The 25,710-nt window shown below is 38.6% G+C and overlaps 1 protein-coding gene across 1 annotated transcript in view; it reads left to right on the top strand.

Moving 5' to 3' along the window:
• rbm33 (RNA binding motif protein 33) overlaps positions 1–25,710 on the top strand; it is a 35,263-nt gene that overhangs the window by 3,936 nt on the left and 5,617 nt on the right. The window contains exons 3-17 of the mRNA XM_023325823.1: positions 1,172–1,220; positions 1,637–1,710; positions 2,793–3,081; positions 4,807–4,938; positions 5,998–6,166; positions 6,265–6,494; positions 8,283–8,595; positions 9,902–9,963; positions 13,919–14,048; positions 14,427–14,797; positions 16,678–16,947; positions 17,154–17,438; positions 18,415–19,194; positions 23,356–23,532; positions 24,240–24,425. Coding sequence (XP_023181591.1) covers positions 1,172–1,220; positions 1,637–1,710; positions 2,793–3,081; positions 4,807–4,938; positions 5,998–6,166; positions 6,265–6,494; positions 8,283–8,595; positions 9,902–9,963; positions 13,919–14,048; positions 14,427–14,797; positions 16,678–16,947; positions 17,154–17,438; positions 18,415–19,194; positions 23,356–23,532; positions 24,240–24,425 — 3,517 coding nt within the window. The remainder of the gene's footprint in view (positions 1–1,171; positions 1,221–1,636; positions 1,711–2,792; positions 3,082–4,806; positions 4,939–5,997; positions 6,167–6,264; positions 6,495–8,282; positions 8,596–9,901; positions 9,964–13,918; positions 14,049–14,426; positions 14,798–16,677; positions 16,948–17,153; positions 17,439–18,414; positions 19,195–23,355; positions 23,533–24,239; positions 24,426–25,710) is intronic.

Raw genomic sequence — 25,710 nt, 5'->3', positions numbered from 1 at the left:
AGCAGTGCCCTGTGTTTAGTAGAGGGACTCCAGTGATTACGATTCATAGATGTAAACAATCCTGCTATGGTGACGCTAGAGCTTGTTTACTGCATTTACCAAGGAACAGCTACATACAGCATTGCTCTTATTGTTTAGTCAAACAGAAACTTAAAATTGTTCTTTTAATCTAAGAAGTTAATGTTAAAAGTATGTTAGAACGCCTCAAAAATATACATACCTGTTATCTGTATAGTTATGAAACATTAAAGATCTGTGCAGATGGCGAATTTATACATTTTTTGAGGCGAATGCTTAACAATATTAAAAAGATATGTCGTCCAATGCTAATTTCTAAAAATAAAGCTATTATGTCATTGCTAATAGCTCAATAGAGTAAAAAGGGTCAATTTCCTGTAAGGGTCATGTAAAAGGTCCTGTAAAACATTGTATTTTTTTATGAACAAAATATAATCTTGCAGATTGACAACCTGAGTGACAATATGGTTTTAGGAACAGTCAAAACTGTCTCTTAAAATTTTCACCTTTAAGCTAACTGTCAAGTCATTGTTTATGTATCCTTCCAAATATCTAAGAGTCACTTATCTATTTAGTACGAAACAACAGAAAATTCAAACATAGAAATTGTTTAAGGCAGTGGTTCCCAAAGTTTGGGGCGCACCTCCTGGGGGGAGGTGGGGACGCGGGAAGCTTTATGAATGAATGGAAAAAAAGAAAAAAACAGTTACACAAAAGTGTTTCACTGTAAAGATGGTTTGTAGTGTGTTGTGTTGCAACCTGAAGTGTGAAATAAACTTCAGTGGAGTTTCAAAACAAAATATGTGTATAGGTTTATGTCTGGTTGAACGATGTGTGTGCCCAGTTGATTTTTTTTTTGGGGGGGGAGGGGTGGGAGGATTTTATTGTAATCCATAGGGGGCGCCAGTAAATCTTTGGGAACCACTGCGGGGGCCCAGAAGAAAATCTTTGGGAACCACTGGTTTAAGGGCAATTGTTTTTACACTGCTATCCTCATGTAGTAACCTCTGGGGCTGCAAGATGACTTTAATCTTCAAGATACTAAAAAATGACTAGTGCTCTGTAGTAAAAAAACAAGGCAGGGTTAATTCTATCTGCATTATCCATCTATTTATTTGTTTATTTGACACTGCTCTAATTTTCTATTGTCCAGTGATTTGGAAGAGGATTTGTTGGAGGAAGACTGGCTGTCTGCTAAAAAGGTAAGCGTAAACAAAAATGTTTGGGAGTCGGTTGTTGTTTTATTTTGCAGCAGCAAAACAATTGAGTTTGAAGCGGATTTTGTGCTTACGACAGGAATATGACGCCCAAAACATTAGGCAATATTACTGTTGAAACCCTTGAGAATAGTTGTGAGGATTGGACATGTAGCAGGTGGCTCCTCTGCAGGGGGAACTGTTGATGTGAAACAGGAGGAAATGTAGTGGACAAAAAAGGCCAGTGTTGACCTGCCCAGATTGTCTTCACCACATGGGAATAAAGCATCCTCAGGGGTTGGAGGTGACCTGCCCCCACGCCTTTAACAAACACACACACTCCTAAAAGAGGCATAGGCAGTGCAATTTTAACATGGACTGAAAATGTCACATTAGAATGATGTTTTTTAACTTTGTTTTAGAATCCTTCAGAAATGTCAGATGAAGAGCTAAATGATGACCTTCTTCAAAGTGACGATGACGACCTGAACATGAGGTACATTTCCATAAAATAATGTTTCCAGATTATTTTGTAGCTCAGATTTAGCATCAGTGTTTGCTTCTGTTTCTCTGACACTTTAGCCCTGCCTCTTTTATTAATCTAATTGACATTTTTGTCAATGTAGCAACTAATTAAAGCAGCTGATTTCCCTCAAGATATTCAAAGCATTTTTATGTAGTTAATTTCTTCAATTTATTTCACATTTTGTACTTCAATAAAGAGCAAAATATAGGTAGAAAAAGCAGATTCTTCAAAGATATATACGATGCCACCCTTAATACCTTTTCAGTCATGACTGTAGCTCTGAGTAATATGTTTTTTTTAAACCCTTTACTAAAATTAAATATTGGATTATGTTTCCATGTAATGTATTAACTTTATTCACCAGTTTATGTCTTTTTTAAAAAGTATTATTTTATATTTAAAATTAGCTAGACAAAGGTGCTTAAAACAGCAAAAGTTCAAAATAATATTCAGGGCTTTGGCAGTTACTTTACAGTATGATGATGTTTTCCACACTTTGCAAAACGTTCAGCTGATTAGCATCCTGCATTGACGTGAAGGGCAAATTTCAAGAAGAGAAATGTAAATCACTTATTCTTATGATTAATTGATTACTCAGATTATTATTTGGATAAAAAAGGGTCACATTCTGCTGATTTTTCATTTAAACACTTAAGCTTTTAAAAAAAAATACTGGGAATACACTAGAAGAGGCAAATAAACAAATAGTTCAATTTCTTTTTTATATAAGAAAATAAACATTTTATGACCTGAAATACAATAACAGCAATCCTTTGGAGTACGCTTGACTATCTGTGTCAAAGGAAGCTAAAAATAATAATTCTAACAACATATGAAAATCTCAACCTTTTCTGCTTGTCTTAACATCAGTTGTTCTTTCAGCAAATGACTTTTTACTGAGCCTGTATACTGCAACTAACTATTACTCTATCACAAAATTAGTTGATGATTATTTCAATAATCATTTTGTCACGTTTAATAATTTAGCTTTTGTTGAGGTGATTAACTATCACAATGAGTCCCAGCAGCTCTAATGTTGTTTTCTCTCTCAGTGGTCAACATGCTACATACAGCATGGGAGCTTCCTATAACCAGCAGGGCAACTTGCGGGAAGTAGACTACGCAGATGATGTCGTGAATCTGGGTGCAGAGGGCTGCGAAGAGGAAGAGGAGTTCCGCCAAGAAGAAGATGCATATGCAGAATCCTACAACCAGGAGGACAACACAGAGATGTCTGAGAACCAAATTGATTATGCCGGAGAGCCAGCTGAGGGTGACGATGGCTACCAGTATGAAGTGCTAGACATCGACATCAACGAGCCATTAGACGGTGAATTTCAAGTGAGTTTTCACATTTGCTTGTTGCTGCTGTGTAAAGGTTCACATGCACACACACAATCACACCCACACGTTCTCCCACTCACATTTTCTCCCCCCCCTCTATTGTGTCCTAGAGATAATGTCTCGTCTTAGGAGAAGTCAGGATGAAAAAAAATCTATTCAGGAGACGGAGACATCTGTTGGCGTTTTTTGGGCAGAGGACGATTAAAATCATTATCGCCTCCTGCCAGCAAATTTCTCCATCTTGCTGACAAAGTTTACTTGACGGCTTGTTTGGCCGCTGTCGCCTTCAAATCCCACTGCCATTGTGACCTTGGGCCCGTGTATCTTTAGAGCAGCGAGAAGCCTCTTTGTGTTGGGGAGATGTGCTGCCAATCGCCAGAGGTTAATGTGGGAGGCCCCCCCCCCTTTCTGGCTTTTACACTGGATCTGATAAAGTCTCACACAGGTGAAAAGATTATTGACCTTCCTAAGGACACTCCATACAGTTTTCTAATGATTGATGTTAGTTTCTCTTTTATTCGTTTCCCTTTCCTCTTTAGCCAGACTAAGAGGATCAAAGATAAGGCCAGATCCATGTGCAAATGTCTGTTATGCTCCATTTACCGTGTTGTGATTGTATTTGGCACCTGACAGAGATATATTAGCCCATCTCCCCTTTCAAAACAAAGATAAGATGTCGACCTTCTTAGCCAAAGTGGCTGTCTCTTTTGAATCTAGGGGGATGTGTGAGTATAGATGCGTATTTGCTGTTTACAGGGTCACTAACCTGGTTGACCTTGACTCTTTGCTCACCCTGGTTTCATTGAGGATTATGTGGACTGGTTTAAATGATTAAGATGTTCTCCTCTCTTGGGAGAGTCACTCCATTTGTTTGCTTCTATGCAAGTTTGTTTTTATGTTTTGCATTTATGTGCTTTCCAGTTGGGAGGTTAATGGGGTACAACAGAGAAACACTGTTGTGTGACCTGCAATCTGACCTTATTTACCAGCTAATGCTTGTTACTCTGAATCACTTTACTAGCTCTGTTAGTAAGTGAATGACTTGTAGATTTTTGCCTCTGCAGCAGACTTGTTTATTTTGAATTCATAATAATAAATCGCAACGAATCAGAAGCCGAATGAAACAGTTATGAAGATAAAAAGAGAGAAAAACTGATTTGTCATCCTGAAATGTTTTGCTTCCTTCGCTACACAGTCGTGAACTTACAGTTCAGCCAATAACAGTGATTTGTGAGGAGTCAGTCAATGATATTTTCACCATCACTGAAGCAGGGAGGAGTGTTTTTATCTGTGCCTGCATTTCTGTATATCATGTCAAACATTTACATCTCATTGAATTTCAAATGCTGTCAGGAATAGTAATGAAGCCTTGCTCCCACTGTTATGGTAATTTGCCTTTGGAAAGGGGTGGGGCTCCCTGGTGCCTTCCAAATCCTCACCATAACATTTTGGTCTCCGTTCTCTTTTGTTTTTTGTCTCTGTTGATGTAAAAAATGTATATATCTAAAATGCAAATCCTACATTAATTCAACAAACCTGTATTTTTCTTAATTCACTCACCTCTTTTGCTTCTATTCATTTGTTTGTTGAGATTATTCTTGCTATTTTACTTTCTAACAGGAATAGGATATGATTTTTTAGACCAAGAATTTCTAAAATACAGTAGTACATTGTTGGTAAATATCAGAGAACTGACACTTATTTTGTGTATTTACGTTTAAGAATGAGGAATTTCAAAGATCTAATGGCAATGAAGCAGAAACGACTCAGGAGGAAGATGCTGAGGAGGGGAGAGGAGTAGAGCAGCAAGAAAAAGACGCTACAGAGGAACTTCCAGTCTATGAGACAGAGGAGGTGGGTCTGGACTGAGTACTTTGATTTGTGATTAAATGTAAAACTACATAACACATACTTCTCATTTGTATGACTTTTCTCAATTTTGTCATAATTTCTTTTTAACAAATTTATATTAAAAAAATAACATTTTTATTGTACCTATTAGAGATAAAAGAAAATAATCAAAAGGGAAATGTACCAAGTCAGAAATGAGCAACTTTTCTAATCTAATCTACGTTTTTTGCCCACACTCCTGCAAAATAAAACTGACTTGACCCTAGGAATAAGAAATATATCAACATTTTTAAATTTTGTTTATATATAATGTTCCTTAATGGTATAAATTTTTGATATTACAACTTAATCTTTTTTTTTAAAATTTGTTCTGTTTTACCAGTAATATTGGTTTCATTCTGTTGTGGAAAGTCAAAAGAGATTTTGCAACCATCATTGCAGCAAAACGTTTCCTTAACCTTTCTTTGTTTTGATGGTGCTCAAGACTGCTAGTTGATGTTTTTATAGACCAAAAACGCTGTATGCTTCTTGGAAGTTATGCATTTCATGGAAAAAAACAAACAATTCTTAGTATTTGACCTTTGTATTATCAGTCAGTTGACTGGTTCATCTGTGGATGTCTTTATATTATTTTTAGCTAATGTTTTCTCAGTAGACTCTTTGTCAGGCTTAGACAGCTTCTTGATACCATAGAGCTTCAAGTTAAAGATCTCTATGAAATCGACCTGTTTCTGACAAATGCAACTCTCTTCTGTAAAAGTTGTTATAATTTTTAAGATAACATTTTTTTACACTAAAAACCTGGATGGCTAAAAGAATAGTAACTCTGGCATGAATTACTGTAATTGTAGCTGGAACATTTTAAGTGATTTACTTGTGTGTGTTTTTTTTTTTTCTTAGTATTAGTGGCTTTTATTTGCAGCAGTAGAGGGATTTGGGGGAAAGACAATGCAGCATAAGTTTCAGATTCAGGAATCGAATCCTGGACAGCTGCAGCTGCTCTACCTCTACACCACACACTGCCATGGTACTTGTGATTTTAATGTTGGGCACTGTCTTCAGGGTGGGAATAAGACTCTTCTTGAGGATGAAACGCAGGAGGAGTCTGATGAAGAGGATGAAGAAGGTGCAGAATCTGGCAGAATACGGTTTAAATCTGAGAGGAAGGATGGCGCTGTTGTGCGCCTCGCGGATTCTGGCAGTAAAAAAAGGCACATCCCTGAAACTCTAGGTATGCTTTTTCTGTTTTCTTGATTATTTTTGTGGATAATTTATACTTTTCTCCCTGAAAGAGGAAGGCATGAATATTATGTTTCTACGTGTCTCCAGAGCTTTCAGACAAGGCCAAGAAAGACTTGATGGAGTTTGAGGTGCAGGAACGGCAGAAGAGACAAAACCGTCACGGAGGCCGAGGCAGAGGAGCAGGAATGGGAGGAGGGGGGCGAGGAGGCAGAGGAAGAGGAGGTTTCTCTGGCTTTGGAATGGCAGATTTTAGAGGAGGACAAAGAAGAAAAATGCATGACCAAATGCTGCCCCTGATGGGAAACATGAGCATACAGGTAAACTGATGAACTTATCTGCCCAAATTCCATTTGGGTCCATTTGGATTTTTTGAAAGTGTCTCTCCCTTACAATAATTTACATATTATATACAAATTTATTGTGACAGACCAAAACAAAGTTAGGGTATAGTTTTCAAGTGGATTGGAAATAATACATGGTTTTCAAAATGAACAGCTTAGCGTATTCTTTTCAGTTCAATACTCCTGAGTCAGTTTTTTTTAGAAAGCAGATTTTTGCACTTTGATCTGCAAGTACAAGCCTCTTTTATGGTCATTTTATATTACCTGGATGTAGTGTGCATTATTTCCTTTTTATGCTATCAACTTGTGACATTTGTGACAATTTTTTTGTAAAATCTGTTTAGCACAAATGCAGGTTTAATACATTTAAATAATGTCAAATATCTTCTGTTTTGACAACTCTAACCTCCAAATTATCAGGGTGTAAATCTGTATCGATGTACTGAGAGGAACCTTATTTACCTTATATACACTATTTTGAATAATAACATTGATACTTTAGTGGTAATGTAGCAAGACATGATTTTTTTTGTTTGTTTTCCAATAAACCAAATTTTATATATACCAACATGATATGTGGGCAGAACCAAAGACATGGTTGTACCATGTTGCAGTAACACCAAATCAAACTTTGACACTAAGTAATGTTTATACTTGAACAGAAAAGCATGAAAAAACTCATTTGACTCTGCCCACGACTCCTCACACAATGTTTTTATTTGACTTTGTCCTCGACGCGTCATGCTACAATATTTTTATTTGATAGATCTTGTTTTGAAGTCTGTCTTTCCAATGACAACATACATCAAATATATGTACAGCTTCTAATCGTCAGAGCATATCTCCAGTTTGATGTTTTTCTAATTTTAGTTTCACTTATTAGTGGCTACTTGCGGAAAATAGCTTCTCCAAGAGTTCTATTTTCTATAAATAACTCACCTGATTTTTCTCTTGTACATATTCAGTTATATTCATGTTATAGAAACTACAAGAACAATCTGAACTGTTGATATCAGGCTTTTTCTTGTAAAAAAAAAAAAGCTTTTTCTGCTTAATATGCTGCAACGATGCCTTCTGTAAGTAGTACACATAAACCAAACTGAAATGAATATCTTTTAAATAAATTTTTAAACAAAAGCTGTATAGATCTGTGGCGGTTCTTCAAACTTTAGCTCAAGGCTACAGGTAACAAAACAAACTGAGCTAAAGAGAACCCCTAAGGTTAAACTAGTTCTCAAGGCTGCATTTAAACTCCAGCACTGCATTTTTTTAGGTTATATTAATTAATGATAATAAGCTGTAAAATTCCAAACACAACACCAACACAGGGAATGAAAAATTAATGGCACATAGATGACATGCCAACACCACAAACAGTTTGTTGTCTGGAGTTAATGAGGTCGTGCTTTTTGTGGCATACTGTAATTGTCAGGTTTTTACCATTTGACTAATGTGGTCAGTGGCATGTTTGTTTGTTTGACCAATTATCAAAGATCAATTTGAAACACCACTGAGCTTTACCGTTTGATCCCCCCAGCATTTATCAGTTGGTTAGTATATTTTTTGCAGGTACAGATGTTTATGTTTGTGAATCATGTTCACTGTAGCTCACTTTGAAAGTGTCCACTAATATATAAATACTCCTTAAATTAAGATTCTGTTTAACAGTTACACCTCATGTTGCAAATGAAATGGTGTCATTCTTAATGGGAAGACCTGTGTTTTGACAGCTTGTCTCGTTTTCTTACGTTTTCCAATTAACAGCCGTCCTCTCGAATGCCTTCCCCGCATCAGCAGCATCTGCAGTCCCATCAGCACCACCCTTCGCGTCCAAGAGGGCCACTTCCCTTCCAGGAGCACGGACGCCCCATTCCCCAGCAGGCTCTTCAGCCGCTGCTCCCCTCTCACCTGGCTCATCGCTCCCCACCGCTACGACCCCAGCTGGAACAACCCCCACCTCGAATGATGAGTTCCCCGCCACCTAGTTTCCCTCAGCATCACCAGCAACAGCCCACTCAACCCAAAAACATCCACATTAACCCCCACTTCAGAGGACCTGCGCAGACCTCTGTACAAAGTAGGTTATCCTGTCAGTAATAACTTTTTATTTTGACATGTGTTGTCTCATATTTAATTACTTGAGTTGTAATTTTTTTTATTGGTGAGAGGAAAAAAAAACAAGGAGGTACATTATTATGAATTATTTTAGTAATCCTGTACTCCATATATCCCGATTCCTAGGCGTATCAAGAATAAAGCCATAGTAAGCCATGTTTGCATTTTGTCACAAGCTATCTGGGGAAAAACTGTAAACAAAATGCATTTTAGTGAGATGAGACAGAAATTAAACTATTGGGCCACTATTGGCCACACTTTGTGTGGCAGAAAATCAATATTTCATGTAATCCCTAATGCAGTATCTCTATCTTGAAACATGGTAATAGCAGAATAATGCTGTGGGGACGCCTGTCGTCATGAGGAATAGGGAAGCTGGTCAGAGTCAGTGGGAAGATGGCTGAAGCAAAATGTGGAACAATCCTGGAAGAAAGCCTGTTAGAGGTTCCAAAAGACTTGAGACTGGAGTGTAATCAACTCCTAGCAGGACAAAGACCCTGAGCATTGAGCGAGAGCTACTGTGGAGCGGTTCGGATGAAAGTATACTGAGTATCAAGTCCATCGCTACACCATGGGGTTTTGCTCTAGGATGGTGGTTCCTAACTCATTCATTTCTTTTAAGTTTTGCAAGTATAAAAAATGTATCAGAGATCACAAACTGGGGTTCAAAGTGTTTAGTGTGTGATAAATCAGTCAAGATTTAGGATGTTAATTTCCAGATGTTGAATTTTTTCAAATTAAAAATCCAAAAACTATTTAAAAAAATCTTGAAAACTGAGTCTTAAGAATACAGAAGATTTAAATGAAATATTGAAAGAACCCTTAATGACTGGATGACATATGATCAATGTTACTGTCCATTGTTTCATTCATTTTTGCATATGTAGTATTTATTTACACAATTAAGTGGAAAAGCTCTGAATGAGTTGTTAATATACTGTCTCTGAATCCTTTTTTGTTATTAGAAATGTAGTTGCATCAAAATTGAATGTATTGAATTATTTGATGCCAAATGTTATGAAACTGCAAATGCCTTCTCTACTTTTTTGTAAATTGTTCTTATATTAATATTGCCTTGAGCTCCCTGCTCCATACCTATCAACGTAAAAATATGCAAATGTAACATTTATGCCTAAGAGTCCTTAGTATAGAGATATCTCCTCCTCTCTGCAATCATCCCCTCTCTGCCTACTGCCTCTCATTTTCCTTGTTTTCCACCCCTCCCCCACCTTTTGCTCCCTGTTTCTGCCCCTCTCTTCTCATTGCAGTGCCCTTGATGCCTCCTGCTCAGAGCCAGTCCAGACCTGCTGTGGGTCCTCAGAGGTTTCCTGTGAGTAGCAGCTGCTCCTCCACCTTCCATTTGCTTCACTTTCTTTCACTTGCCACACACGGTCGATGTCCCTTTATGTTAGAGGAAATATCATTACTTCAATTAGACCGTCTGCACTTACCAAATACTGTTAAAGCAAATCCGTAAACAGCGATACGAGCCTGGGTGTACGACTGGAAACGCATGATAGGAGCTCCAGGCTGAAGACTTTTGGAGGCAGGGCTCTGCTGTGACGGGAATTACTTAACAGCTCTTCATGGATGGTGTGGAGCTCAGACAAGCCAGCTTGGCACATAAGGGTATTGTGAATATGGGATATACTCCTGGTAAAAATTCAGTCTCTGCAAGTTTGTGTCCTAAAGACGCAGAAACGTTCTCTCAATGATATCTGAGCTAGTGAAACATGGTGGTGGACTGAGGCTTCCCCCCACCCTCCATCTTATATTCTTACATTTGACATACAAATGTATCTGAGATTAGTGATTTTTCTGGAAGAAAGGGTCTCCCATTTGAGTCACAAAGAAGCCCTCCCAAAAGGCGACAGAAATATCTTTCAAGTCATAATTGCATTGAGGAAGCCTGCTTTCCATAAAGTGAGCCGAAGTGCCCTAAGTTGCACTATCCTTTTAGATAATGATGCCCAGGCATCAGGTGGTGCTGCTGCTGACTGACATATTTCTGGAAATTGCATTTTATATGGATTTATGCAAATTAGCAATCAGAAAATGACTATATCCAATTGCCTTCATGTTGGATGTACAAATGAGCCTGGCTGTTTCTCTGGAGACGCTCTTAATGAAAAGCTGTATTTTTATTTACCTCTTTCTCAACCTTCTGTGTCAGAATGATGCTGCTCCTGTTCCCATATGTCTAACATCATGTTGGATGTTGACAGCAGACTTGCTAAAAAAACAGTTTGGGCTCTTATCAGAAAGCAGAAGATGTATTGGGAAGAGAATTCAGACAAGTTGAGAGATAAACAGCACGATATTGGATTCCCTAGCTGTCAATCACATTTAGGCTACCATTGCCAAGGACATGATTTGAAATGCAGGTGACACACCAGCAGGCAACTCTCCATTTATCAGTAGACATGTGATTACGCGTGATTATCATACATTATCATCCCATCAAATTTAATTGTTTAAAGGCTGGACTAATGGGGGGTCATAGCCTCCAGTATTAATGCATTAAATTTTTGGAGGTGGAGACAGGTTTTGAAATATTAATCTTAACTCCAATTAAAGCCCTTCTTAGGAATATTTGTTTCTACACATCTTTTAGCCTCTAAACTCCAACTTATGATGATTTTTTTAAATTATTCAATAAAATGATTAATTTATTTTAAAAATCAACATATGGAGGAAAAAAAATAAATGCTTGAAAGAACATTTTGTAAAAAAAATAAAAATTAGATGCTATTTATTTGATAGTTATTTGCTGTAATCTGCTGGATAGGGAAGCTTGGCTTACTTCCATCTATGGACAGTCGTCTCTTGGTGATATCTACTGATGCTGATGGCTGTTAAGGAGTTGCTAATGAGGTGTGTGAAAAAGAATTAATGTCACAACAGCGTCTGTGCCGAGCCAGAAAACAAAGCTAGCCAGTTCATCTTCTTGCTACCATGCTGTTTATTAGTTACTGTTTGAAATACAGTCTGCATCTACAAAAGTTAACAGGACTTCTGTGCAACACTGCTTCTAATAATAATGGTAGAACTGTGAACTGTAGAATGTTAGGTTGAGACTATTTGTGAAATTTCAAAAGGACAGTTGAAACTTTTTTCTATTGCGAGGTTCTGTGGAGTTTTGGAATCAGTGTCCTACACATAGTAGGTAGTCATTGGGATCAAACTGGTATCAGTTGTACTTTTAATTTCTCCCATCTTAATCAACCCTGCTTTCAAAAATGCTATCATACCCCCTATAATTGCCATTTATAGGTGGCATGTGACATGAGTCACATGTCTCATCCCCCCATCCCAATTTTAAGATGTGCCTAAGTCTGAAAGCCTTTGGAGTTTTGGAGTTTATCACCAAAGGTGCAAAAAGCTGCTCAGCACTTACAGTATAATGATAGTTTGATTGCTGTATTGCTGAAAGGCTCTTTCTTTGCTTACTGAAAAAATTATATCACATTTTCAGCATACCAAAATGCAAATGAATGCATTTTTTCTTCTTCTTAATTGACACTCTTTTGTTGTTTTCATATCAACAACCTTTCTGGTTGAAAGAAAATTATTTTAAATCTAAATCTGCCTGGACTAGGACTCACTTAGAGATTAACTGTAGTGTGACATTTATGAAACCTTTATTCTGTCTGTGTGAGCACAAAAAGTGTCAATTTCAAAGCCTTTTTGACATCGCCCAAGCTTGAGATGAGCACAGACCTCAATATATGGATGGGATTAGTTCACAGTTCTTACAGATTTACTGTAAATATGCAGTTTCTCTGTTTGGGAAAACAAAAAAATGAAGATCCATCCATCCTGTCCATCTGTTGTCTTGTTTTCCCCAATTTTTATTTCATCTAAATTGTTAGTTCATTGCAGTACTTGTTGTACCAATTTAAAGTGATTTGCTACATTCTGCTGCAAATATTTGATTATATGACTCCAATGAATTGCATCATTCCTTTTTTTAACAGACGATTGGCCCAAAAATGGATCGGAATTAAAATGAATGGAAATTAAATGCAAGACAAAGCTTTCAGATGATAACATACAATTAAATTACATATGACATTTGAGCATTTTTGCATTAACATTTTATAGCCATAATTCATTGAAATTCTTGGCTATAACAAGAAACAAACCAATAATCAAAAGTTAGTCAGTGGCTATGAAAAAAAATGTTTTTTCGAACTACTGGTAGTTTACAGGTACAAAATTGAAGTAGAAAGGGGAAAACGTATGCATATGTATTGCCATGGAATTCAAATATTTCAAAAATCAATTAACTTTATTGTTCACTCTAAGAAATCCATATAAATTCTCTTAAAAAACCATCTTGTTAAAATCAGATGTTCATTATGAATTGGGTGCTTTAATATTTGGCCTCCTCTAATATATTTGCCTATATTACACCTTGTTAGCTTGGAGCTTCACCAGCTTCACTCAAATATTGAGCTTTCCAGACACTGTTTTATCAAGGATTAGAAGTGAGAGGATGAGCTGTGGTATTTGAGAGGTATTATATGGACACCGGAGTCCTCATTGTGCAGACCTGTCTGTCTGACCTTTTAGAATAGTATGATTGTGCCCCCATTGTGATCCCCTGTCTTCATAAGCCCCTTTGATTAACTTTATGTTAAGCAAGTTTTGGGGACTCTGGCCTTGCTTTTTAACACCTCTTCTCTCTAAATACCTCCATAGAGCAGTGGAATAAAGATGGATTAGGCCTTGATAGCATCTTAAGTAATTTACAATAGGCTCAGAGGAGGCAAGCAGCCCATTTGTGGAAGTGTCACGTGTTGAATAGGAGGTTAATTTTTCAACAGAGATGGATGTTTAAAGAATAAAGGAGACAGTTATGAGGGGGGATTCAAATTCCAAGGAGGGATTAAATAGTTGTTATCTGGTTTTCTTGGTTAAATTGATTGGGTTTAGAGTAGAAAGCTGTCGACCAGACGAAGTGGTTGAAACAAAGATGAGGCCACCTATTCCCCCCGAAACACCCTTTCCTTATTAGACACTGGCTCTTCATTTATATCAATAAAGCCCCTAGAAATATTAATGCAGGTTTGCTCAGGAATTCATGCTGAAGGGTTCTTTTGGTATTGGTATGCATATTGATGTTTACATCTGTTTAAAGACCCCAGCACTTCAATTACTCTCACTCTCCCTGCCCAGTCTAATTCTCCACAAATTCCCTTTATTAGTTAGAGTGGTTTTTTGATTATTGAGTTTCCAGATTGGTGAAATGATTCATGAGTTGTGTGGGGTTTTCTTCCTAGGGCCTGGGAGACTTCCAGCAGCACATGCCGGGTAATTTTGGTCCACCCCAGCGACTGCCTCATCACATGGAGCCCTTAAGGAACCAGCCACCTCAGGGCCTTCAGGACAGGGAGCCTCTCTTTATAGGAGGTTAGTCTCAACGTCTAGCCTTGATGAGTGTTAGGAAGCTTTCAGAGCATATTGAGCTCTCTTCATCACCTCTAGCACTATACCTAGAGGGTATGCTGCCAGCTCTCTGGTGCTGCTGTATTAGCAGATCTCATGTTAAATGCATGTATGTATATACATGTGAATGAACCTTGGAAATGGCTTTAAACATACATATTTATGATTTTTCATACCCATCGTTAATGTAAAATTGATAACCTATATTCTTGTTTCCCCCTTCACCCTGATAGAGTTGTCTGATGTTGTTTTTCATGCTGCAAAGAAATCTGAAATTTCTTCTTTGAGAGAAAACAAACTAAACTGAGCTGTTGTTGTTTTGTCTACCCTGTGTGTCCACAGAGTGTGGAGATTCATCACGGTTTCCAGGTCAGCGCATGTTTGATCACCCAGGGCCTGGCTCTTTGATGAACAGCGGCAACAACCTCCACCACCATCAGCAGCAGCTGCCCGGCCAGGCCCACATGGGCTTCGGCCCTCCCGGAGCGCCCTTCAACCAGCCAGGCCAGGGCCCGTTAGGACTGTTCCAGAGAGAACCCCCGAGACCCAATCTCCCTCCCCACCAAGGCCACCAGGGGATGGCGAACCTGAATCAACAAGGTGGTCCCCCAAACCAGCCCCGGCCTTTCATGAGCCCTCGGCAGCCATTCGGCCAGCAGGGCAACATGTTCCCCCCTCCACCAGTTCAGTTTGGGATGCAGGTACAACGAAGAGTAAGTGGTAGACATTTCTTTATCTTGTTTATGCTCTCATTCTGCTTGAAATTTCTGTTAAGTGTTCTGAGTAGTTTTTATGTTCCCATAAACTTGAAGTTATTATCAAACAGTCTCACTTAGCAAGAGCCAATGCATTTTGTCAAGAGAAATAGACTAGAGCTCCCCCTAGTGAGGGAATCCTTATCGTATCATATTTGAAATCCAACAACAAATAAGATACGCAACAATTAAAGTTAAGTTTACATCAATCACCAATAAGTAGCATATAAAATAGACACTTGCAGAATGAAATGACAAGTGGGATAATACGTAGGCTATGAAATATAGAAAGGTAAGATTTTAGCCTCGTCTTCCAAGTTTGTCTGTTTTTGATGGTGGATACAAATAAATAGGTCAGTAATATATGTGTGGTCTTGCTGAGAGGACCTTCATATATATCCTCAAATTTAAGCTTTAAGTCAAGTTTATTTGTCTAGCACATTTCAGTAACAATCCAGTTCAAAGTGCTTTACACAATAAAAGCATGACAGAGTAGCCAGTTATGAAACAAGCAATAAATATTAAATATTGCCAATGGCCATAATCAAAATCATCAAGCAAAGATATATGAAATGTATTGATCAATGTTCCAGTTATTAATTAAAGGCAAAAAGTTTCCATATGACTCTACAAAGATGTCTTAGCTTACTGACAAGGATTTTGATCATGACTCTGTAGGATTTTATTGGTGTCATTTCTGAAGATGAATTTCTCAAAAACCAAAGAAAAGTGCAGAAAAATGTCTCCACTTTGCCCTCCAGTTATTATCCTTGAAAGCTGTTAAGATTACAGATTACAGATAACTTTGTAATATGATTTACAGCTGCTAAACAGAAACAGTCTATACTAAGGGCTTTATAGTTTTATTGGATATTGAGAGTATTTCTGAAAATGATAAACTCCTTTTTGATTCAGTCAGCTTAAGCTTTTACTTTTATTTAGTGATTTGAGTCTCTCACTCTAAAGCAGAAGCCCAAACTAAACAGCGTAGTAAATATGTGCAGCAAAACTATAGGGCTAAGTCTCGTAGAGCTTCCCCATCTCTACAGGACTAGACTTGCAAAATGTTCTTTTGTCCCTTTTAGGGATAACCTTATTCATAATTTTAACTGACTGGCCAAAATAGAGAGGGTCATAGTCTATGTTTGTATTCTATTTTTATCATGCATTTTGTTGTTTGTGTATTTATGTCAATCATATTTGGGCTTTTCTGGGTTCAAATCAAATAGTCCCTTTGGTGATGATAGCATTAATTTTGATCTGCTCTGTTTGTAATCAGCTAGTCAATAGTTGAAAAATCAATCAAAACTAAGTACTCCAATCATTTTTCAGTGTGTCCTTTAAAATGAATATGGATAATCTTATAATTTTTTTCTCGTATACACACACAAATAAGTTAGACCTCAGCATAAAACCTGAATAGAGAATTAAGAGCCTCAAAGTTGGTATCTGAGTTGGTGGACCAAAAATACTAAATTTCAGTTTTGCCAACTTTGCAAACAGAATTTTTCACCCATTAGGTTATTTTACTTAGATAGAAGAGGAGCAGTTATAGGGAATCTGAAGACTTCAGAGAGAGGTACAAGTAGGTGCCATGGGCATCAAAAGGCCAAAAACATGTTTTGCTCCCTGATCACGTTTCCTGGGAGGCAGAGGATGTACAGAAAAATGTAAAAGACTCCATAATAGAACCTTGGGGTATTCCATGCGAAAGACATGATATCAGTTGAACACAATTTCACAAGTTTGCAGTCTATTACAGAGTAAACATTTTATAGAAAAGTAATTCAAGATGATTTAAAATATTTGTTTGAATGTGAATTCTGCTACCGTTTCAGGGCTTGATGCCTTCCCCTCCTGTCTCCCAGCTGCCACATCATGATCCTTTATCTCCCCATCCCATACATCAGCAGCAGCAGCAGCACCACCACCATAGGCAAGAGATGCCCCATCAACAGCACCAACAGATAAATCTCAATGAGCCTCGCTCCATGACACATCATGGTCAAAATCCTTTCCATCAGCAGCAGGGGCATGGTGGCCCCAGGCACATGAATCCCCGTTCTCAGAACCCCCCACAGAGGAACATGCCAAACAGGCAGAGAATGGTAAGAGATCAACAGAGAAGGTCATTATTGGTCAAAGTGAAATCAGAGTGTTCTGTTTTGCCATAGTGTCGCAAAATTATTCTTTAGTATTTTTTCATTGTATTTATTTTTTTCAGTTGGAACCTGTCAATTTCATTTGAGACCAAAATTATGCAAGTAGATAAAAAGTAATTAAAGACCTGAATTAAATCTCTTTGTGTCTTCAGAACACGCCCATCTCCAAGCAAATGCAGCACCGCAACAGTAACCTACGGGAGCTCCCTGTAGCACCTGCTAACACAAACATGAACAGTTCCTCCCCCGCTGCCAGCATCCATCCTGTTGCCAGGACAACGCCGGGAACGCGTCCGGGGCAGAACACTCAGCCGACGTATGGCGGTGGCAGAGGAAGAGGCCAAGCTGCGAAGACTGAACCACAGGCTGGGGAAGCAGGCAGGGTGGTGACTCAACAACAGGAAACTCCAAACATACCGTACAGCTCAATACCACAGGTCAGTGATCTAGGATCAGACCCAATTGCAAGAAAAAAACAACAAAAAAATTGCCGTCCAGATAGTTGAGAAATGGTTTCCCCTGTTAAGCTGATCTAAAATGGGACGCTGTATATTAACTCAGGAAATACTGTGCCTTGCTGCAGTAGTCGTTCAGTACCTTAAATTTTAGGTTTATTTAGAAATATGGCTCAATCTGGCCTGTACTGTTAGTAATCCAAGTGAATACCAGCAGTCCACTGTAATCCATTCTTCATTGTCTAAATGTTACATATTTTAAACTACTAGAGTTAGTCCAAGTTTGGTCATTTGACCTAAAAAAGGGAAATTCTGCTGATTCAGAAGTGAGCATTTATTTTTTTCTAAGTAGCAGAAGTCGAGGTAAAGGTTTTGTACAGTGGATGTCTGATATTGGTGGGGGTTTGGGACCACAAGTAGTTAAAATGTTTGAATATTTGAAACCATCTCTATGAAAGCTTCTATTTTAACATTTCAACACCAAATATACTCAATATGCATAAACTGCATGTTAATGCGTGTTAATAAATGGTACTCCTGGATTGGCTGCTTTGTAAACTCCATCCAATAGCATGTCAAGTAGCATTGTCTCTATATATTTCAGTTTCCCAATGCACTTTTCTTTTAGAATATTTCAGATTTTTCATGAGTAATTTGGAATTGTGTTCCACAGACAAATCTGCAAATAGACAGGGCTTCAATGTTGTCCAATGATGTAAAATCTCTTTGGAGTAAAATAAATTAGCCATGCCTTAAAAGATACAAATTAACATAATGTTGGGAAAAAACTTTAATTTTGTTTTCAAGTGCGAGAAATATAGGATGCTTCAACCCCATTAAATAACTATGGCATATAATTGTGATTTTAATATTGACTACAATTATTATGATTTTTTATTCTTTGAGCAGCCCTTTTTACTGTTAAATCACCTTTTGCAACATGCTTTTTATGCTGCAGGACCCTGACGAAGATGAGGAGACGCGGCAGTACCGTCTGAAGATCGAGGAGCAGAAGCGTCTGAGAGAGGAGATCCTGAAGAGGAAGGAACTGCGGCGGCAGATGCAGGCTGGTGTCAGGAAGAAGGAGCTGCTGGAGAGACTTAACGCTCAGACAAGCACACAAAACCAGGACTCTACTCCTACACAGACTCAACCTTCACTACCAAATCAACAAAAGCAACACCCTGTACCACAGCAGCAACAGCAGCAGCAACAGCAGCAGCAGCAGCAGCAAGAACAAAACCTGCAACAGCTACAGGCTCACCAGCAGCAGAGGCCAGTTCCTCAGAGACCACAACAGTCAGTAAATCACACATTAACTAATCCTAATCAGGACAGTGCCATGCCTCCTAGCATTCCTGCCCTGATCCCTGTCCCACGCCCCAACGTCAAGTCACGCCTACAGATGGTAAAAGGGAGCCCACAGGAGCAGCAGACCCCCGGCTCAGGCCCTGAGCAGCAGTGGAAGCAACCCCAACAGAACCAGCAGCAGCAACAACAGCAGCAGCAGGAGCCACTTCTGCTGCAACAAAGAAGAAACAGCTCTTTGCAGAGTGCAAACAAACCGGGCGCTCAAGTTCCTCAAAAGAACGCCCCTCTTTCAGTGAGGCAAGGCCCAGCTCAGACTCTAGGACCTAAACCTGGGGCGAAAAGAACTGTGATGCAGCGAGTGAAAAATTCAGGTGTGGAAGCCCAGCAGGTGCCACAGAAAGTCAGAGTCGTCAAACTTTCAGGACCGGTGAGCTCAGGATTTCATTTTTATTTGACACCTTCTTTTGTGTCTGACATTTATTTGATCCTTTGCTGTAGATTTTACCCACAAGGGAAACTGCATAACTGGGGAAGGAAATGCCATTGATTCCCTCTCACTGTCTATTTTGTTATGTAGTTGATATCTAACCTATGAGAATGACATGGTGATGTCTGTGTCATTTTGGTAAAATTGGATCTGTTAACAGTATCTTCTATTAAGCATTAGGAGCTGGTATTTAAGCCTCAATGTCTTTACACACTTTTTAGTTCTTGGAACTCAGAACGTCTGGTGGCATTAATAAAAAAAAGATCAGTTTGACATTTATCTGTAGAGTTGGAGATTCCTCTGCTCTGCTTTTAAAGGTTGAGTCCTCTTTTCAAGACGGATGGGCAAAATAAGAATAACAAGATATTCAGGAATGCCATTTCATACTCTCTTGATGCACTGGATTTCAAAACTATTGATATCCTTTGAACTTTTTAAACATTTTGATTATGGTACAATCCTATGCTTGAGAGTTTTTCATTGAAATATTTTTTTGATTGAATAATATTGTCAATATTTGCAAACTGACACAGGGTGTGTTGTCAAGTGGTGTTCAACACATCTGAGTAATTACTTTGTAGGACCCCCTTTTGGGTCGATTACAGCTGCAAATTTTATTAGGCATATCGTTACAGTGTTGCACATCTGCAGACTGAAATTCGAGCTCATTCTTATCTGCAAAATATCTCAAACATACTGCATAGAGAACGTCATTGTTTTTTGACACTGTAGTCTGGTAGACTTTGTTCGATTGGGGACCAAAATAGCAACTTTTGTTACATTTTCAGTTGGTGCAGTTTGCTTTCACATTTCACTGTCAAAAGAACCAAACCTTTTGAAAAAATTTTCACCCCCTCACCTGTGGTGGTGCTGCACAAAGATCCACAACATGAAGCCCTCCAAAGAAGACATATAAGGCAACTTCCTTCTTCACAAAATGTAAATAAAAATGGAGTTGGGTCATATTTTAGTGGTTGTAGGATTTCTCTTTTGTCTTTGGCAAAAGACCACGACCCATTTCTCCCGCTAGCTCCAGACACTCGTGTTTTTTAGGTTGTAATCAAAACGCACCATAGTTCACTTCAATGGAACCGAACCTGGGTTTAATTACGCATTCACATTGGACTTTCTGGACAATCGAACCAGAGTTTGATGAAAGCGGACTAAAAAGAGCTGGTGTGAACACACTTATAAAATTCTCCCGGAGATTCCAGCTCTGTGCTTTGACTTTACCGTTCTTGTGTTCACATGCGCACCAGGATTAATCTCCATCTAGCTTTTAATCAGTTTTCTCTGTATCCGCAGAAAAAAAGATCACCATAGCATGATGCAGCTGCTACCTTGCTTTACCATAAAGATGATGAGTTCAGGATGTGCAGTTGCAGTTTTCAGCCATTCATAGACTGTTGGTGGCACAAAAGGTTAAGTTTTGGTCTGATCAGACAGAATAATCTTCTTCCATGATTTTAGTTTACTGTGTGGCAAACTGTTAACAGGAAATCTTATGGATTTCTTCAACTTTCAACCATGGCTTGTTGTTCTAACCAACTAACACAGTTTTCATTTTTAAATAAAGGCTATGTAGTGTAGTGCACTATTATTAGTTGTCCTGATTATGTGTTTTTGCATATAGTTTGGTGGACATTTTGGCCGTACCTTTTCCATTCTTGGACATTGGGTTGAACTGAGCTCTGTCCAAAGTTTGGGTTATTGATTTATGATTTAATGCTGCTTTAGATTTATCAACAACCTTATCCCTGACTTGTATGCTATGATCTGTAGTCTTCATTTTGCAGTTCATTCATCAATGCTTTCTAAGAAGCATCTGAGGACTTCAGAAAACAGCAGGGTTTATACTGAGAGAAATTAAAGATGGAATCTTATTGAGGCCTGTCAAAGTAAAGCATGTTAAACGTATGTGCATGCCACACTTTTTTGATTTTTATTTGTTAAATCTTTAAAACACAGAATTTTCTTCCTGCTTCACAATTATTCACATTTTCTATTGAGCTGTGGCATAAAATCTCAATAAAATACATTAAAATGTGTAGTTGTAAGATGACAAAAAACTTGAAGGTTTATGTTAAGTTACTGCTTTGTTCTAATTGCACACTAATCTTTTTTTTTGTTGTTATTTTGAACAATGACAAAGGGGATGCATGTTGAGCATTAATACTCATCATTGAAGAGACATGTCAGTGGGATGTGATGCTATTTGAAATAAGCCGTTTTCAGCCCCTCATTCCTTAGGATGAAGCAGCTGCGGTAAAATTGCAGACTGGCTGCAGATGAAGTTCACAGGGTGTCACTGTGTTAATGGACATACTAAATCAGGAAATCAGATGCAGAGCCATCTGATTTCCTGAACCTTATAGGGGAAAAAAGTGTAGGAGGATCTGAAGTGGAGGAAAAGTGGTTGAAAACGAAAAACCTCATAAGTTGCAGAGCGAAGAAGATTCCCTCCTGCATTGTTCTGCTGTCATCAACGAGAGCTTGACAATGTTATCTCCTCTTATTCCCCTTCCCTCTTCCTCTCTGTCATCCCTCAGTTGCTTTTGATATCAACCCATCTCTCAGGTGTGAGGCAACAATAGATGCCAATCCAAGACCCTTGTAATTAATCTTTCTTGGTTGAAGGTGTAAGGGGGGATAACATAATACCTGTGTAAGAAAGTTGCCACTTTTGAGGATTTTGGATTTGTATAGCTTAGGCACAGAGATAAGAGGCAAATTATATTTTCATCAGAGGTAATACAAAAGCAGTGCAAAACACAAAAGCTCAGGAAAATGGTTGTGTGTGAAGCGGGGGGAGGGATGGGATACACATCGAGCTGCTGTCGCTTCAGTGTAATACAGCTTAGCATTTGATGGGTGCAATCAGGAGCTGTGATTTCTATAGAAGGGATTAATCCATTTACTCTCCGCTGGGGACAGGTCAGAGATAGCGGCTCTTTTCTTCCCGTGTATTGATCTGTCACATCTTTCTGCAGAGTCGGAGAAGGAACGACCTTCAATTCGTCGCCGCATGTCAACAGCGGAGCTGTGACTTTATTTGATAATGAGACCATCACCTTGTTGGGTTGATCTTTATTCTCTGCAGAGTGGCTGATAGAAATCCAGTTCCAGTGATTGCAGATATTTAGTTTCTTTTGTGGAGCTCCTTTCGCAACCCTTAGTCAATTATATACAGTTCCTTGCAGAAGTGTTAATACCCCTTGAACTTTTCAATGTTTTTCAATGTATTTAATCGGGATTTTATGTGACAGACAAACACAAATAGTGCAATAGTGGAATGGAAAGAAAATTATATGTTTATTTTTTATATGCATGTTAGAATATTAGGGACATGGCAAATGTTTGGAGAAGATGGTCTGGTCAGATTAGACCAAAATAAATCTTTTTTTATTTTGGAACATGATGTTGGTTGCATAGTCCTGATAAAAAAAAAAATACTAAAATTATAGTCTCCCTATTATTGCAAACCTGGAAACCTTTTGCTATATTTTGTAAAAAAAAGTCATTAGTTTCAGCCAAAATTGGAATCAGCAGGTCAGGTTTTTTAGAGATTGGTGATTGGACAGAAAATTGCAATTGGTGAACCCCTACCTACTTCTAAGTACATTAATCACTGTAGTAATCAATGTAGCGGCCATTAATTGAAAAAAAAATATGTATTTAACAGTTGCTGAAGGAGTACTAGAACACGTTTCGACTGTTTACATTTTTGACGGAACATTTCTAAAGAAAAAAACATGTTAAAATTGTCTTTATTGATCTTCTACATACTGTATTTATATAACTCTATTTCTGTTTCTATCTTCTCAAAGCTGTAAGAGTATTTCCTAAGTACAATACTAAATAATTTGACAATTATTTCAGTAATCAATTCATCACAATAATAAGATGAATCGTTTCAACAGTCATTTTGATTGGTTAATAAAGCTGCCATTACAATTATTACATGCTACTCTTCTTTGAGAGAGCACAGAATTATCCTGCTCTTGGATAATGGGAGGACAAATGCTGCTGTGTAAAATAACACACAAATAAAGACGAGCAGAATTTGGATAGTGAGTGTTTTTCCCCATTGTTCCAATCCAGAGTGGAAAGGGGCCCGAGGCAACCAGCAGCCCAGCGCAGCAGCAAGGCACCTGGCAAGCACCTCCACTCAACCAGAGCATCCAGAGGAAGGTGACCATGATGGGACAGCAGCAAGCGGGACCAGGTGGAACACCGCAGGCTAGCCGTGGGGGCTCGGGAGACGCACAGCAAAGCAGGGTGTGACATGAAAGAGATCTATCTCTATCTCTGTCTCTTTTGTTTTAGGACACTAAGAATCTTTTTACCTGTAATGTATTTATTACCAGTGTAAACTCGTGTTTCATGGCAACTCCCAGCCAAACCGTCTCCTGTAAAAAATGATTATGCCGGCGCTGGGTAGATGTAGCAATCATGCAGTAGGACAGACCGGTGTGCCAGGTTCAGGAGTATTGACAGGCTGAAAGCAGCAGAACAAGCAGGGATCCTCTATCTCCCCTGGCCGCTCTGCGCACATGTCACCACCAGGCTCTTGTCACTGGTTCCAGACTCGCAGATGCTGACAGTGTAAGGCAGCCACCACTACGCCTGCATGGCTGCTCTGCCTTTATGCTTCCTCAATCCCCAGATACACACACACACACTCGTAACCATATTTCTTCCACCTCCTCCTCTTTCTGCACCAGGGGAAACATACCTCTCTCTCACACAAGATCATATGAAGATATGTCATGCAGCCTGGCATCATCTTCTGACGTTTATGTTCTGTGTAGAAATATGATGAGTCAATCACGTTAAAAGTCTGAAAGGCACAAGAGGAAAAATGTGTGACGTTTTTTAAACGTATCTTTGCACAAAGAAAAGTCGTATCTTCAACAGAAGCAGAGTTTAATTTTTTTTTTTTCCCAAGTCTTGTTTTATTTATTTTTGCTCACTGCTTGGTTTAGGTTGTCGTATCGGGCCGGGGTCGAGGTAGAGGGACCGGTCCGATGGGACGGGGTCACCCACTACCCACTAGGCAGAGCCAGAGAGGAGCAGAGAAAGAACACAGCACTGTGTGCATCGAGGGCCTCTCCACATCTACCACTGAGTTTCAGCTTAAGAACCTCCTCATGTCTATCGGCCCTATAGAGGTAGGACACACCACATCTTTAGAAAGGTTCAAGTTTAAAATACATTTTTGTAAACTTTTCCTGATTTAGTTTTAGCCACAAACATCAATCTCATTTATGTGGGTTTATTTGATGGAACTGACCTTCTGATAAAAGAGTGGCTAGAAGAAAGCAATTTTTGAAGTAAATGCAATCATGTCAAACCCTGTGGTGTACAGCTAAATTTTAGTGTAAAACAAACACTTCAATGGCAGTGGCAGCATTATGCTGTGGGGTTGCTTTTTTTTTTCAAGAACAAGGAAGCTGTTCAAAGCTGATTGAAAGATGGATGCACCTCATATTGTGTTGATGATCTGGCAGAGAAGAGATCTGTAGAGCATTTTCTGTGTTGAAGTGCTCTTATTCATTATATGCTTATATATAAGGACATCTATTTTACATAGAGAAATTGTGATGAAACTCAACCTTTCCAGTTAGTATTTACCAGATATGGATCTTGATTTGGGACAAATTCTCCATTTAGACACCTTGAATCTTCTGTAGTTTTTATGCCAGGCCACTATTTGGCTCTGTGATTGTAGCATGTTGTCAAAACATAGGTCTTAGCTCTCACGTCATTTAGAAAACAGTAACCAAGTTTTCGTGTGATTCATATGTATTTTTTGTCAGAAGTTGTATTAAGCTGAACAGGTTCCGTGGCACCATAGAGTACAATCCTATCACCCATTGTTTTTATTCGCCAGTGTTGGCATAGACAAATCCTATGGCCATGTGTTCTGGGCATGTGTTCTTTCACAGTGCTTCGCACATCTGCAGGAGTTGTTCTTAAAAACTCCCACTCTGAGACCTGGTTTCAAAAAGTGATCGCGTCAGAGACTCGAATCGATCACTGGGAATGTGTAACACAACGGCTTTATCGCAACAGAAATGTTAGTTTCACTTAAGAGCAGCTTTGTGTAAATGGGGCCTGAGTAGCAAGATTAGAAACTGATGTTCACAGAAATACTTTGTCTAATTTGACTGAGCTTGAGTTACTTTTTGAAAAAGAAGGGGAAAAAAGTTCAGTTTCTCAGATGCATTGAATACAAATTTATGTCACACTTTTTAGATTTCTAATCCTTTAATTTCTCTTTAATTTTGCTGTTTTGCTCTACTATGTTTGGTCTGTCACCAGTAAAAACATTGATGCTTGGTGAAAAAATATGAAACGGTTCAAAAAGTATGAAATTCATCTCTCCACCAGTGTAGAAATGTGATCTCTTAGCGCCCTCTGTTGGGTTGATTTTGAAGTTAATGAATAAATTAC

The sequence above is a fragment of the Xiphophorus maculatus genome, chromosome 21 (assembly GCF_002775205.1).
Source record: "Xiphophorus maculatus strain JP 163 A chromosome 21, X_maculatus-5.0-male, whole genome shotgun sequence".
In the NCBI taxonomy this organism is placed as follows: domain Eukaryota; kingdom Metazoa; phylum Chordata; class Actinopteri; order Cyprinodontiformes; family Poeciliidae; genus Xiphophorus; species Xiphophorus maculatus.
Note: the sequence above shows the minus strand (reverse complement) of the source record. Positions and strands in the feature narration are given on the sequence as shown.